Source organism: Zingiber officinale, chromosome 2B (genome assembly GCF_018446385.1).
Source record: "Zingiber officinale cultivar Zhangliang chromosome 2B, Zo_v1.1, whole genome shotgun sequence".
Lineage (NCBI taxonomy): Eukaryota > Viridiplantae > Streptophyta > Magnoliopsida > Zingiberales > Zingiberaceae > Zingiber > Zingiber officinale.
Genome location: NC_055989.1, coordinates 151,767,177 through 151,783,008, shown reverse-complemented (window position 1 = coordinate 151,783,008; position 15,832 = coordinate 151,767,177). Strand labels below are relative to the sequence as shown.

Here is a 15,832-nt window from a genome sequence, read left to right as displayed (position 1 = left end):
TAGGTTATTTAAGGAAAGGTTCGACACTTGTACAAAAAAATTTTGTACAGTGAAATCGATACATTTTCTTAGGACTAACCAATAGTATTCTCATGCTCGAATTTGTACGAGGCTTCTCCGCCTCCGAATTGTTTCCGAGAAAGAGGTTTTCATAGTGCATATTATGTGTGAGGAGTGGACTCTTGGATTAGTCAGCTCAAGCAGGTGGATACCAAGTAAATCTAAGTATTAGCATTGCGGAGTTCTTCACTTTAAGTTTCTGTTGTCATTCAAGTTTAAAGAAGTAAAGCGAGCTATTCACCCGCCCACGCTCTTACATATCCTAACAAGATTAAGAGATTCTTTACAAAAATCTTCAAAAGTTTATTTAGATCTAAAACTAAATGAAAGATGTTTTACAGAAATAAATCTAGCTAATAATTTTCTTAATTTATTATCAAAATATAAAAATAAACCAAAATGAATACTTCCACTAATGGAAAATCAAAATCTAGATAATTATATTTGAGAACGGTCAATTTCATATTCCGTAGGGTGTTTTACTTCTACATGTCGTTTCAATAACCTAAAGCCGCTGCTGGTTTAGAATTTATAGGAAGCATTGTAATTCTTACATTTTACACGTAATTCTATCGACAAAAGAGTTATCTTCTCAAAATATTTTACAAAAATAGAAGACTTTAATGAAGGAACTTCCCAAATCTTAGAAGTAATTGCATTTGTTTCCTTATATTTCTGGTGTTGAGTCAAATTCAGAAGTTATTCAGTCTCATTATCGATTGATTGAATATTCAGATTCACTATTCCCTTGCCCCTCCGAAATTGAGATGATGAACTTCCTCTTGCCCTCGGCCTCCTTCTATTGTAGTCGGAACTCGGAAGCAGAAGTTGAAAGTGTGTAGAATTAGAGTTGAAAGTATGTACAAATTGTAGAAATTAATAAGGAAAGTAAAGAAGATAGGTGTGGAAACATTGAAAGAGGCTCTCTATTTATAAAGTTTGGAGAGTAACGAATATTAAATTGTAATAATTGATAAAAAAAAATAACGAAATGATCTCAACAATTGGGAAAAAAAAAATATTAAAAAAAAACTACACTAATTCATCCCTAATGGCTAAGTGGTTCCCACAGACAAAAAAAAAAAAAAAAAAAACCTCAAACTGACGGGCCGAACCAACGGTTAACCTCTAGTTCGAGGGTATTTTTAAGATTGAACCATAACCGGCCGAGCACCTTTCCAGGCCGATTATGATTTTTTAACTGAAAACGAGTCAACAGGTATTCAACCCGTTGACCCAATTTCGAATCCTAGTCAAGTCCGATTCAAATCCAGCCCGAGGTCGGGTCTAAGTCCATCATCAAGTATTCATGAGTAGGTGAAAACTTTGAATTTGTTTTCCATAATTTTAAAAACTTTAAAGGGTTCGATGAAAAGAAAGTGAAGTGAAAATATCATATATTTGAGGGGGCATCTGTAATACTTTCTCACAGAAACATTTTGTCCCAGAAATTCCAGGAATAATCCAAAGAATCTAATAAATGCCTTCGGCCCAATAATATCTTCTTCGTATCCGCTTCGCTGTTCCAGCTTGGCCTCTGTCGACCTCGATTCAACGCCAGCAAATCGGACGATCGATCTCCTCCCTCGATTCCCTCCGCGGCTCCTCCATCTTCTCCGCTGCCACCGACGCGCGCGCGCTCAAGTGCGGTGGTGCTGACGCCTTTGCTGCTCCTGCTCAGGATATGCCCATGGCGGCGTCGGTGGCGTCGCCGCGGCGGACGATCCGGGAGGTGGTGATCCAGTCCATGCTCGCTTACCAGGCCCAGCAGCGGCGGCGGCGGCGGAAGCGGAAGAGCCTCACGTGGGGCGGTGCCGACAGTGGCGATGGCCGCGGCGATGACGGAGACGTCGGTTTCTGGGAGGAGGAGGAAGGCACCATGGAGATGGCCCAGATCGGGGCCGATCGGACTAAGAACGTGCTCATCCTGATGAGCGACACTGGAGGCGGGCACCGGGCTTCTGCCGAGGCCATCCACGACGCGTTTAGGATCGAATTCGGAGATGAGTACAAGGTAGATCTCGCTCCTTTCGTCAGCGGTTGTTTTCCCCTCTTTTCTGATGATTCTATCTAAGAATGCTGGTCTCTTCCAGCGATCTGGTGTTCGATTTTTTTTTTATTATTATTTTTGCCTCGCAAAGGCCCTATTTGCTGTCGGATCTAGCTTACTTCTGTTCTAGCGATTTTAGAAATTGAAAATTGTTCGCCTGATTGATATCTCCTGCCGTCCCGCATCCTGGTTCTCTCTGATTAGTTTGTTCACTTCATTAATTGTTGTCCTCTTAACAGAATTTTTTTCTTCTTCCTTTTTTACCCTCTTTTTGCCTTTGCTTACGGGAGATAACAAGACTGTTTCAAGTTTCTTTAATCAAGCAATGTGTGTGTCTGCGAGGAAGATTTCATTTTGAGTGTGCAATTGTTCTTCCTTGGTGCAGGTCTTCGTGAAGGATTTGTTTATGGAGCACGCCGGATGGCCTCTAAATGACATGGAAAGGTCCTATAAGTTCTTGGTGAAGCACGCGCAGCTTTGGAAGGTGGCCTTCCACAGTACGTCTCCTCGTTGGGTTCATAATCTCTATCTCGCCGCCATTGGATCCTTCTATGCTAAGTAAGTTTTCATGTCCCCTATGACTTCAAAATGATCCTGAGTCAACTGTGCACGTAAATGCAACTCACACGTCTACCACAGGATATTCGTGGTCAGCGACTTAGTCTAATTAATGCTTTTCTGAAAGATAAAAAAAATAAACAAGTTGATCTAGTTAATTAAGTAAACCAAAAAACAAAGTCATTTGATGAATCAAACTTTAGAATTGAGTTTTGGATCTTCTTTTGTCAACCAAATTATACTTGTTCATCGGTTATCTTCTTTGAGGGCTTAACTTGTGGCTGTTGATCCTCATTGCTAAATATTTGATGCTTCTGCTAGTTCTTCAGATTTGCTTATATTTTAGTTCTTGTCCTTGTTTGCCAAGTTGTTTCTTGTGGGTTTTGCACTTCTTTGTGGATCTTACATCATCTGATTGATACGCCTTTAGACCTTAATTTAGGATTTAAGTTTAAATATTCTACGTTCAGAATAATTTCAGTAAACAAATGCTGCATGCTAAATCATATATTTTTTTTGAGTGAAGGAAGGTGGAAGCTGGTTTGAAGAAGTATAAACCTGATATAATTATTAGTGTCCATCCCCTCATGCAGCACATCCCTTTGTGGGTGCTGAAATGGCAGAACCTTCAGAAAAAAGTTGTTTTCGTTACCGTCATTACGGATCTCAACACCTGCCACCCCACCTGGTGAGTCTTAAGTGTCCATGTCAAGGTATCAGACTCTCTGCATCATTATCCTTAACCAAATTGGTGCACTGTTACCTATTCAGGTTCCATGTCGGTGTCAATAGATGTTATTGCCCTTCCGAGGAAGTAGCAAAGAGAGCTTCTCTGGATGGCCTAGAACCTTCACAAATCCAGGTTTTTGGTTTGCCCATTCGACCTTCTTTCTGTCGTGCAGTTCTTGTCAAGGTTGGTTGTCAGGTTTTTTGGTTTGCCCATTCGACTTATGTGTGGAAATTTAGTTGGCTTGTTTCTTTACAGAGTGATTTGAGAAAAGAATTTGAGATGGATCCTGAGCTTCCTGCGGTCCTACTCATGGGAGGAGGTGAGGGAATGGGACCGGTTAAGAAGACAGCAAAGGCCCTTGGTGAATCACTATTTGACAATGAGCTTGGCAAACCAATCGGGCAACTTGTTGTCATCTGTGGCCGAAACCAAACTTTGAGGACTACTTTACAAGATATTCAATGGAAGATACCTGTGAAGGTACTATAATAATTGTTCATCGAGAGGGATCTAACTTAGCCTTCACTTAAAACTTCTTTTTGTTGGCTTTCACTTAAAACTTGATTGGCGATGACAGGTAAATGGATTTGTAACCCAAATGGAGAAATGGATGGGAGCTTGTGATTGCCTTATAACAAAGGTATAAATCTGTTGTCATTTTGTAGCTACTTTTTTTTTTCTTCTTCTTCTTAGAATCATTCTGTTCTGTGCTGATCTTTCCTGTTGCTCGCCTTCTTAGGCTGGACCTGGTACAATTACAGAGGCTTTGATAAGGGGTCTTCCTATTATCCTAAATGATTTCATTCCCGGACAGGTTTGTTTCTAATTAGTGGTTTGATTCTAAAGGTTCCTAGATATAGACTGGCTAGTGTTATCAAATAGAAGCATTAATGGTTTGGATCCAACGATGACATAAAGTGAGACCCTAGTTTTCATGTCAGTAAAATCCTATGCCATGAAATTCATTTACTATTTTGGCCTTGCTTAATCAAACAACGCAAAGTGTAACTGTCATCTTACTTCCATCATGCATTAAGTTATTTGCACCGCGAACTTTAAATAATTGGAGAAGTATTCATTTCCCCATCAGATGCTACAGGATGTGTGATCAATTCCTTGTTCTTAGCCAACAATCATTAGTAAACCATATAAGCCAATATTTTAGAAGAGTATCTTTGTTTTAACTGTGGAGAAAATCGCTCCAAAAGCTATGTTCTTGCTTGTAGGAGGTTGGCAATGTCCCTTATGTCGTTGAGAATGGAGCCGGGGTATTCTCTAAAAGCTCAAAGCAAACAGCTACTCTCGTTGCTAGCTGGTTCAGCTCTGACTCTGAGGAGCTCAAGAAAATGTCAGAAAATGCCCTCAAACTGGCTCAACCTGATGCAGTTTTTGACATTGTAAGGGACATCCACGAGCTCGCCCAACAGCAAGGGCCATTATCCCAAATCTCAGAATCCCTGACATCGTCCTTCCGCCAACCGGTGTGATATGGATACATGCTCGATCGACTTGTGTTCTCCTAATTGCTGCTGCTGCTTGTACAGCTATTGTCAATATTTTGGTTTTCAAAGCAGGTTTACTTGCCCTGTGCTAAATCTGCTTTTTAAGTTTCTAGATTGTTTATCCTTTAGCTGTTTAGGACAGATTCTCTTCTTTTATTTGAATTGCATGCTGTTTATTTCTTAAATGTATCGACAAATATGTTCATGTATATGTATCATTATTCATTGGGTTTCAGATTGTTCATTTGAGTATTTCATTCATGGTTACTTGAAACATTGGGTTTCATGTTTTTCATCTGATCGTGTCATTGTATTATTTCATTCAAGGCTATCTGATAAACTTCTGTAGTCAAGTCCATTCTCTCTATCGTACGAAGAATTTTCAACATTTTACTGCATTAAGTAAGTTTCAGTATTATCTGAATCATATACCTAACTTTTATAATAACCAAATCACATATCATATTTGTGAAATACTCGTTCTGAAGTGAAAAGTTTCGAATCAGCTTTAAATCAAAACCAACGTACTCTTGTAAACCTTTCTTAATATATTTATATTCTTAGATTTAAATTTAATAGCATAAATTGAAAATAGTGAATTTTTCAACAAAATTTATTATAAGATCTAGGATAATAAAATTCACTAACCAATACTATTAATAGGTTCTTAGGTCTCTCCTTATTAAAAAAAATATATCAAATTTATAAATTTTCGAATGATGTATGTCAATCAGTTAATTTCGAACATGAATATCTAAATTCGATAACATAAATTAAAAATAGTGATTTTTTGAATTAGTAAAGTAAAAAAATAGTGAATTTTTGAATTAGTAAAGTAAAAAAAATTAGAGAGGTACTCTCAATTTAATTTAATACTCTCAATTTATACTATCAAATTAGATCCAAGAATATAAATACATAAAAGAGATTTTTAGGAGTACAATCATTTTGATTTGAAATAATTTAGAGTTCTCTAAATCCATCAATCAGTTTTGTTCAAAGCTGATTGATAGACCTATAGAGAAAGAGGAGGGATATTTCAAAAATATAATACGTGATTTGGTATTATGAAAATTAGGTACATGATTTGAGTAATATCATTTTGCAAAAGGTGATCACTCACTCCAGTGCTCCCGTCAATTCGTCCCTAAACTAACATGGAGGAGGTAAATTACAGATGACTACTAGCCATTAATACAGGTGGCTAAAACATGAGAGAAAACTTACTCAAATACACTGAGTTTCAACCTTAATATCTCACGTAACACCATCCCATTATTTAAGTAATATTGAAACTTAAGCGGCTCATTAAAATGTTGAAGCAATTTTTAATGTCATTTTTTGTTGCTATTTATAAATTTATTATCCACCTTTATTATTTTGTTGATGTTCTTCACCTAACACATGTTACACGCCTAATGCAGCAACTAACGTTCAGCGAAATTAATTGACCAAATAATTCAATTTTAGTGTTCAAGAATTTTGATCTAATTTCTCTCCTTTTATTTATTTACATTAATTGCCACTTAATAAAGTGACAAACATATGACATTATTTTATTTCAACTTTCTAATCTATAAACTAATTGTCAATCTTTTTAGAATTTTTATCTTCATTTCCAAGCAAGGGAGAAAATTTTTTTACGCAAGAGATTTCTTCTAGAGGTAAGTAAGTTCATGTTGACCCTGACGGGGATATTAAAAGTAAACATATTCGTCTTTTGTCATCGTGAAATCGTTCGGGAGGAATTACCCATGAGTTGGTTCTCGACTAGTTGAACCGATTGTTTGAATTTTTATATTTGTGAAAAAAAAAAAAAAAATCTTTTTAGTTGAGCAAGGAACTATCATCGAAGATGACACATTAAGCCAACTAATGCCCCCACTAACCCCGCCTTTCTTTATTGGAATTTCATCAAACACCTTTTCTTCCTCCACTCGAACGCCATGCTTCTTCTTCCACCTCCCTTCTCCTTCCACCATTCCAAGAATCCATGGATTGGTACTCTTGGCTCTCCGACGCCGACCTCGATCCCGACCTCGTCTACCACCTCTCCCTCCTCTTCTCCGGCAACCAGCTAGGCGAAGACGACATCGCCCACTTCGACCATGAGTTCCTGAAGAGCATGGGAATCTCCATCGCCAAGCACCGACTGGAGATCCTGAAGCTCGCCAAGAAGAGGAAGTACTCCGGCCTCCGCCGCTTCACCAGGTTCCTCGCCGCCGCCGGGAGCTCCATAGCCAAGTATCTTAGCTACTCCCTGCTCCGCCGGAATTCCTCAGCTATCGTCGTCGTGGCGGCTCCGGCGCCGGCGAAGGGGGACATGCTGAAGAGGCGAAGGAAGATGGTAGTAGCGGACGGTGGCGGCGGCGGCGGAGCCAGAGTGGCTCCTCCGACTGCTGCGGTGGCTGTGAAGCACGCCGGCGAGATCAGGTGGGACTCCATGTTTCAGGACCTCAAACCAAATTGACCAGCAGCAACGTTGCAGTCGGCTTGCCATGTAATTACATAAATATTTCACATTAGTACACTTATTTTCCATATTTTCACAAAGCAAGCCCTTCGTAGTCGAGTCCTTATAGTTCATATTTTCGCATAAAGGACCCTCCACGACTCGCGGCACAATTTATACAACTATTAGGGGCTTTTCATATATTTTTATTGCATGAAATACCACAACATTTAAGGGGTGAAATGACGAAGTATAAACCATATGAAAATGAAACGAACCATTCGATCCTGTAAGAACTGTCACGGATGGTAAAGCACTTGGCAAACGTATCTATAGAATCTAACACATACATGAAATCTCATCACCTATTCTAATCATCACAATGCTACAAAGTTTGATATTTTCAACAAACATTCTTATGGCGCCTTTTCTTGCGGCATCGGCTGTCCCGATCCGACGACAAACTGCTTGTTGTACTTGCGGTGGCGCCTCTCCCTCGCGTAGATCACCCAGAATATCAAGGACAGCATCACTGCGGCGGAAACCATCACCAGCCCTATGTACACCAGTTTGCTGTTGCTCTCCAGATCCGGGCAATTGTTCTGGCTTATCCCCGTGAAGGTATCGCGCACAAAAGTGCAGTCTTCTAGCTGAGTAAGGAATGGCACGTACAAGTATAACCCTCGGCTGACGTTCACAGCAGCTGCCATTTGGTTGTATATGCTCGGGGTTACCCGGCCAACCGTCGTGCAAACCTCGGAGCCTGATTCAGTCATAGTTTGGCAAACATAGCCTTTCCACACCTACATTGATCACAAAGATAAATTGGTATCATTTCGAAATTGTATATGCAACTTCTCTAGTTGTCGGTCGTTTTACCTGTGTTGCGTTGTTGAAGTCGACCTCTCCAAGAAAGCATGGCCGGTTATTCAAGTCCGGCATGTATGGATTGCAAAGAAGAGGCATCAATGGGCCGGACTGATTAAAGTACAAAGGTTTCAATTGAGGAGGAAAGTTCTGGTTCGAAATATTGGCGATCACCTGATTGACAACATTAACTAGCTGGAATGTGACTTCCCGGCTTCGAGACAAGGATTCATTGGCAGTGGCAACATCGACACAAGGAAGAATATCGTCGAGAGCTGTATGAGCGTATGGATGATCAACCCACTCATTCATCGCAACACATGAATCAGCCACCACACTGGTAAGATCCCAATAGAAACACTCAATGTAGTGCCTTAACAACTAAGAGATACTCTTGGCACATTCTTTCCTAGGCCTAAGTTTCCGTTTAAGTATCACTATGCGATAAATATTTATCGAGCAATCACCGTATACTTGTAGCTCGTATAAACAAAGTTACTTGTGTATGTATCAAACAAGTATAGTAGTACATGAACTTACTTGTGTAGTATGAGGAAGACACCGCACAGAATGAATGTGCCGGTCACTAGAATCCACCCGACAACTACTAAACTGCACGAATAAACATAAGACAAACAAATCAACAGTTATGCTTCGATAGAGAAACTATGAGTAATCCAACTATAGATAGCACATGTAGATTTCGAGAAGTTGTCACATACATGGAGACAATGTACTGCAATCCAAGTATAGAGAGCACTGCACGATAAAACCGATCGAAATACCGGTAAGCAATCTAACTGAAAAAGTATAGATTCTCCCCCTAAATGCAATACTCACAGAATCCTATAAACGCCAAGAGAAGCATCACTGCGGCAATTATGATCAAATCCAACCTCCTGCAAAGCAGAAGAATATATAGAACTTAGGCATGCTCTTTCGAACTAAACAAGAAGTTCAAATTATCATTACACTCGATCCAGCACGCGACGAATCTTCCTGGAGTTGTCTGAAGTTCGATCGGCAAGTTGATTAGCCGACTTGTTAACTCTTGCTTCGATGTCATCAATGTCAGCTCGGACATTGGAGGGAAGGAGCACCTGATCTACTGTGATCTTCTTGGCATCGGATAAACTGTCTGAGAAGTTCCGGAGGTTCTCCACCGTGAAGTTTGCCTGACTGACGACGTAGTCCATAGTGCTGTAAGTGCTTCTGTGGAACTTCCCCTGTCCTGTGTACAGAACCACACATCCGATGCTGTACAGAACATCACCACTCGGGTTATGAGTTTCCAAAATCAAGCGAATCTAAGGCGAGATCTAGGGTTCTTACATTGCGGCGCAGGTGAATAGCACGAGGAGGATGAGGGACAGTGCGTACGCGGCGCGGGAATAGGAGTAACTCCGGCGGCGGCAGCAGAAAAACCAGCAGCAGATGAACAGCAACACCAGCCCAAATCCGATGAACCACGCCAAAGCGATGGCGAATAGCGGCGCCGCCGTGTACCCGACAGACTGACAAACACAAAGATGCGATGGAAGGAACAGATCAAGAAGAGAAAGAACAAGATGAAGAGGTCAAGGAGTCTCACGGCCCAGTAGTGCTTCTCACTGATGTTCCAACCGCCGGTGTATCGATGGAATCCGTCCAAGGGATCTTTCCTGTGCGTCCTCGGAGCAGCCAGGACGAAGGAGCTATTGTCCACGACGACGACATCAGCCGGCGGCACCTCGGCGGCGGATCTCCTCGGTAGAAAAATCCCATCTTGCAGCCCTCCACCTACGCAAATCCTCCACACTCAGCAAACAGAACGCTCAAAATCTTTTCTTTTTCTTACCTTTTCGACCTCCAAGAAAGGATTAATACCTGATAAGGACGTCAATTGCTCGATACGGGAAGAAGCAGCGAAGCAAGATATGAAAGGAAGGAAGAACAAGAGAAGAGCAAGAGCTTCTGCAGGTTTAGAAAGCGCCGCCATGCTCAACTTGTGGAGCTCCTCCGGGCTGTCCAAGACGACGCCTTTTTGAGCTCAGAGGCGGCGGAACGGCAAGGGTAGAGCGGAATTGGGGCCGGGAAAGCAGCTGCCCTCGATCCTACAAGCGCATTCGATCAGGTTCCAGGGTTGCTTCGCTTGAGTTCTTGTTGCTTTCCTCTCTGAGAGATAGAGAGATAGAGCAAAGTCGCTTTAATTACGGAAAAGACCCGTTTGTGCTTTACATGTCGGCCACTGGCGCGTTAGCTAAATTACCTCTTTGCCACTGTATTTTAAAATTGATAACTGGACACCTGCCGCCCAGATCTGAGGGGCAGAAATGGAATTTCGCGATAAAATAAACGCGTGGCCGTGAAAAATCGAGTTGGTATCCATTAATGTTTTATTAGTAATTTGAAATTTGATAGTGAAAGAATTGGTTTTTTTTTATTTAAGTATCTAATTAGAGAGATAATATTAAAGGATAGAAAGATATTAATAAATATTCATTAGAACAAGATTGAATGATTAAAATTACTTTGATTGCCATCAAATTAAATTTGATAAAAAAAAAAGATTGTTTTAAAATTTTATATAATGTGTGAGATTTGGGAATCAAGAGAGTTGTGATGTGGATAGGTTTAGCGATAATGAAATCTAATTACAAGGCCCGGAGAAGATTTGGATAGAAAATAATAAATCAAAAAAATGGTTGTAAATTATTTTTAAGCTCGTTAAGATTATAGTAATTTTCATTAAAAAAAATTTTGAAAAATTTTAAAATGAAATTTATTTTAACTTTTTTAATATGAGATGTTTTCTTTTAATAAAAAAATCATTATCGGCAGAGAAAAGTTCATGAAACCCCTTAATATTTTTAAAATTTTTGCCCAGGGGAGGTGGGTCCCTCATCGACGCTGGCGCGTGTACGGCTCGAACCCAGCAGAGCCCACCGTTTCTAATAGGCCGAAGCAGAGAGCGACAGGTACTTCGCCTTGCGGGGCCCATGCGAACGACACGTGACCCATTCGTGGCAGCGCTCTGTGGCGGCCGTTTTTTTCTATCTAAAATTTAGAATAAAAACAATATTTTATTACATTTAAATATCTATTTTTACAAACTAATACATTAATTTTACTATAATTTAGTCTGTCTTTATTTTTAAATTATTTTTAATATAATATTTATTTTTTATTATCTAATTCACTCCTTTTTTTTAATTTAGTAAATTAATACGATAGCTAGCTGATGTAAAAAAAAATATATAAATTATAAAATTTATAATAAATTTTGTGTTTAAAAAAGTTTATGTGATGCTCTTATAAAGGTAAGTCCCAGCAAAATGACGGGTGTACTTGCAGGACCCACAATGGAGACCGTTTGTTTGGTTCAACCACAGGCCAGGTGTAAAACGAAGGAGAACCCGACTGCTATTCTTTAAAGGTCGGGCTTTTCTTATTCTATGTATTATTATTATTATTAGCTGTGACCATGTGATGTGGTCTGGCAGCTGAGCTACCGTAATATTTTACGATTTATTATATATATAAAAGAGTATAACAGTTCAATTTGAATTCTAACCACATTCTACTTTAAGTATAGATATTCGATAAGCGAACTATTTCAGAACTACTATTCAGCCTAATTAATTATTTTTTTTATAAGGGAACTAAAAAACAAGAATCCACATAGATTATATATAAGCAAAAATAAAAAAGACTTTTTTTTTCAATGTTACAGTCACAAGCGCCTTCTCTCAATTTTAAACATCTGTCCTAACTTAATAAATTAATAAATAAATTTTTCTAATAAACGGTTGACTAAAAATATTAAATTGATGAATCATTAACTATAAATATTTCCTGATAAAAAAATTTTATAGAATGAATCAATCAATATACCTCTGGCAGCGACTTCCTTCAGTGAAATCGCAGCGCGATTTAGGTGGTAGCTAATGTGGCTAAGTCCAATTCAGAGTAAAAATCGTAGACTTGGCTCTACTCCCCCTCCTCTTCCTCCGTTTTTTCGCGACTTCTCCTCCGTGCCCTAACGAGTACTCCTCCTCCTCCTCCTCCGTTTTTTCGTGACCTCTCCTCCGTGCCCGACCTCTACTCCTCCTCCTCCGTTTTTTCGCGACCTCTCCTCTCCTCCGTGCCCTACCTCTACTCCTCCTCCTCCTCCTCCATTTTTTCTCTTCCATCAGCGATCGTGCCCTAACTCTACTCTTCCTCCTCCTCCGTTTTGTCGCGAACTCTACGCCTCCTCCTCCTCTTCTGTTTTTTCGTGACCCCTCCTCCCGTGCCCTAACTCTACTCCTCAACATCCTCCTCCTCCTGTGCTTTAACGTGACCCCTCCTCCCGTGCCCTAACTCAGTTTTGTGGTGGTGTGTGAAATTAGGCATTCGAGAAGGACCCCAGAGAGTACACCAGGGAGGAGGTCGATATCGAGTACGGACAGACTTGACACTACATTGACGGTCGCAATTTCGGTAACCCACTTTTTTCTTTTCATCTCTGCACTTCACCGATCCTCATGTAGATAGGAAATGAAACAACCTCAATGTTCATGCTCATATGTGGATATTTTTTTTTGTTGAATTTTGTTTCTGATTCTAATCAATCAAGGCATGTTGCTATTATTACTTTCCGGCAAGTATTTCTTTCCGGTAACCCACATGCTCAGTTTATCTAATGTAGAATGTTTGTGTGAAAGTCCTTGACTTATTGTTGTTTGTAAATTAGTTGTATGCATGCAATTAGTCTATTATTTGCAAATTATATGAATCGGGTGAAGAATGATATTGTTTCATGTTTTTTTATTCTGTCTCTGTTTTCTATTTAATTTTGGTCCTGTAATTTTTTTAAAAAATAAATGTAGATGAAGAAAGTGTCATGGAAGCAGAAAAAATTGATTTAATTGAGATAAAGGATAACAATAACCCTACGGACCAAGACTCATCTCCATCTAGTGTAAATGAAGTCAAGATTCCTGAGATTGGAATGACATTTTCATGTGAAGAAGAAGTTCGTACTTTTTATAATTCTTATGCTCAGAATGTTGATTTCGGTATTTGCAAATTAGGTGATAGAAATGGAGATGATGGGAAGCAAAAAAATTTCTCTATTGGATGTGCCAAAAATGGTGGGAAAGTATCTCAAGCAAAAAATATTTTATACCCTCGACCTTCTACTAAGATGAATTGCAAAACTAAGATTAATGTTGTTATTCGAAATGATGGGAACTTTGTGATAACTAGTCTAATTCTTGAACATAATCATATCTTGAGTCCTGGAAAGTCACGACATTTTAGATGTAATAAAATATTGGATTCAGCTATAAAGAGAAAATTACAGCTAAATGATCAAGCTGGAATAACTTTAAGCAAAAGTTTTCAATCATTTGTAGTTGAGGCTAGAGGGTATGAGAATTTGGCATTTGATGAGAGAAAGTGTAGGAATTATATTTCAGAAGCTAGAATGTTGAGGTTAGGGGATGGAGATGCTAAAGCTTTGAGTAATTATTTTTGTCGCATGCAAAGTAGGAACTCAAACTTTTTTTATGTGCTTGATTTAGATGGGGAATCTCGAATAAGAAATATTTTTTGGGCAGATGCAAGATGTAGAGCTGCGTATGAGTACTTTTCTGATGTTGTGACTTTTAATACAACCTATTTGACTAATAGTTATGACATGCCATTTGCTCCATTTGTTGGGGTGAATCATCATGGTCAATCTATTTTGCTGGGATGTGGATTATTATCAAGCGAAGACTCAGCAACTTTCATATGGTTGTTTAAATCTTGGTTGACATGTATGTTCGGACATGCTCCAAAGGCTATAATCACAGACCAATGTCGTGCCATGACAATTGCAATTGAAGAGGTATTTTCGAATTCGCATCATCGTTTGTGTCTTTGGCATATCATGAAAAAAATTCTAGCAAAATTTGGTGGTCATGCTCAATACAAAATGATAAAGAAACAATTGAAAAACATTGTTTATAACTCACTTACAGTTGATGAGTGTGATGAGAATTGGTTGAAAAATGATTGAGGAGTTTAATTTGGAAAACAATGATTGGTTGAAATCTTTGCATGAAGAACGACATAGATGGATACCTGTATATGTTAAAGATAACTTTTAGACAGGTATGTCCACATCTCAAAGAAGTGAAAGTATGAATGCGTTTTTTGATGACTACGTCCATTCTAAAACATCTTTGAAGCAATTTGTTGAGCAATATGATAATGCTTTGAAGAAGAAGATTGAGAATGAAAAACATTTGGATTTTGTTTCTTTTAATTCTACCATGTCACTTATTCTTGGTCATCCTATTGAAAGACAATTTCAAAATGCATACACTAACAACTTATTTAAGTTGTTCCAAGATGAAATAAGAGGATTGATGTTTTGCGATGCCTCATTATTGAAGGAAGAAAGGACAACTTTAATATTTGAAGTAGTAGAAACTATTTTGGAAAAAAATGGAGAACCCGTAAGGGAAGTTTCCTTTAGGGTACATTATACAGAGTTAGATTGCAAATTGAAATGTATGTGTCGTCTATTTGAGTTTCGGGGAATTTTATGTAGGCATATGATCAAAGTGTTGATAAGAATGAAGGTGACTGAGGTTCCTATAATTATATTATGGACCGATGGTACAAAGATATTAAGTGTGGGTATCAAAGTATCAGTAACATCTATGATGATTTTGTTTGTGATGGAGAAAGACATCGATATAATATTCTCACTCCATTGATACAAGAGATTCAACAACTTGGTGCAAAAAATGATGATAATTGTTCTATGTTGGTGGAAATCTTGAAAGACACGAAGGAAAAACTAATTGTTAATGGTCTTGAGCATTCAAGGGTTGAACAACTGAAAGGAGTATCTACATCTGGTTCAAAAGCAATACACTTTCCATTAAAAGTTAGATCTCGAGGTCGTCCATCCACAAAGAGAAAACAATCTAAGATTGAACAAATTGTGAAGAAATCAGTTGTAAAGGCCCGAAAAGAAGGTAAGTGATGTTGGATCGAGAAGCGCTAGAGGGGGGGTGAATAGCGCTCGCGGCTTTCACACTTTTCGAAATCGTACGAGTAAAAATAAATGTAACGGAATTAAAGAACAAGCAGATGAACACAGTGGATTTACTTCGTTCAGAGCCTATGACGACTCCTACTCGAAGGCCCGCGATCCTTGATCGCTTTCCGTGGGCAACAACTATAAGCACGAGAATTATTACAATCTACGTACAAATTAAAACAATAATTAAAAGTACCGAAAACACTTAGAGAATATGAATTCTGGAGCTCAGGGTCATCGGAAAGTAGTCGCAGCACTTCGGGAATCTTTCGTTAGCAGCTAATCTCGTATAGGGATCACTTGGAATAGTTGTATCAAGCTGCTGGTCGAGATGTCCTTTTATTGGACGTTGAAGGCGCCTTAAACCCCAAAACTTATCCCTGTTCCTGTGCTGTGATAACCTCCGCTGGCTGCTGCTTATCCCAACCTGAAGGCGCCTTCATCAAAGCTCCAAGGCGCCTTCAATCCCTATGAAGGCGCCTCCAGCTCCACTTCGCAGCCAGCTTCAGCCTTGCACCCGATGCACCTCCAAGCTCCATGGAGGCGCCTCGGA

At 39.2% G+C, this 15,832-nt stretch overlaps 3 protein-coding genes across 3 annotated transcripts; 2 read left to right on the top strand and 1 right to left on the bottom strand.

The window, feature by feature from the left end:
- Positions 1-1,553: 1,553 nt before the first annotated feature.
- LOC122047891 (probable monogalactosyldiacylglycerol synthase 3, chloroplastic) lies at positions 1,554-5,144 on the top strand. The gene is made up of 8 exons (XM_042609422.1): positions 1,554-2,074; positions 2,496-2,668; positions 3,195-3,356; positions 3,440-3,581; positions 3,654-3,878; positions 3,976-4,038; positions 4,138-4,212; positions 4,625-5,144. The coding sequence occupies exons 1-8, from the start codon at positions 1,745-1,747 to the stop codon at positions 4,883-4,885; spliced, it is 1,431 nt and encodes a 476-aa protein (XP_042465356.1). The 5' UTR covers positions 1,554-1,744; the 3' UTR covers positions 4,886-5,144.
- A 1,629-nt stretch (positions 5,145-6,773) lies between these two features.
- Positions 6,774-7,486, top strand: LOC122047890. The gene has a single exon (XM_042609421.1). The coding sequence runs from the start codon at positions 6,894-6,896 to the stop codon at positions 7,368-7,370; it is 477 nt and encodes a 158-aa protein (XP_042465355.1). The 5' UTR covers positions 6,774-6,893; the 3' UTR covers positions 7,371-7,486.
- A 128-nt stretch (positions 7,487-7,614) lies between these two features.
- On the bottom strand, positions 7,615-10,403 carry LOC122047889. The gene is made up of 9 exons (XM_042609419.1): positions 10,086-10,403; positions 9,811-9,998; positions 9,552-9,733; positions 9,192-9,476; positions 9,060-9,118; positions 8,942-8,978; positions 8,760-8,831; positions 8,232-8,556; positions 7,615-8,155 (listed from the first exon to the last, which is right to left on the bottom strand). Exons 1-9 carry the CDS (start codon positions 10,195-10,197, stop codon positions 7,769-7,771), a joined length of 1,647 nt encoding a protein of 548 aa, XP_042465353.1. The 5' UTR covers positions 10,198-10,403; the 3' UTR covers positions 7,615-7,768.
- Between the last annotated feature and the right edge of the window lie 5,429 nt (positions 10,404-15,832).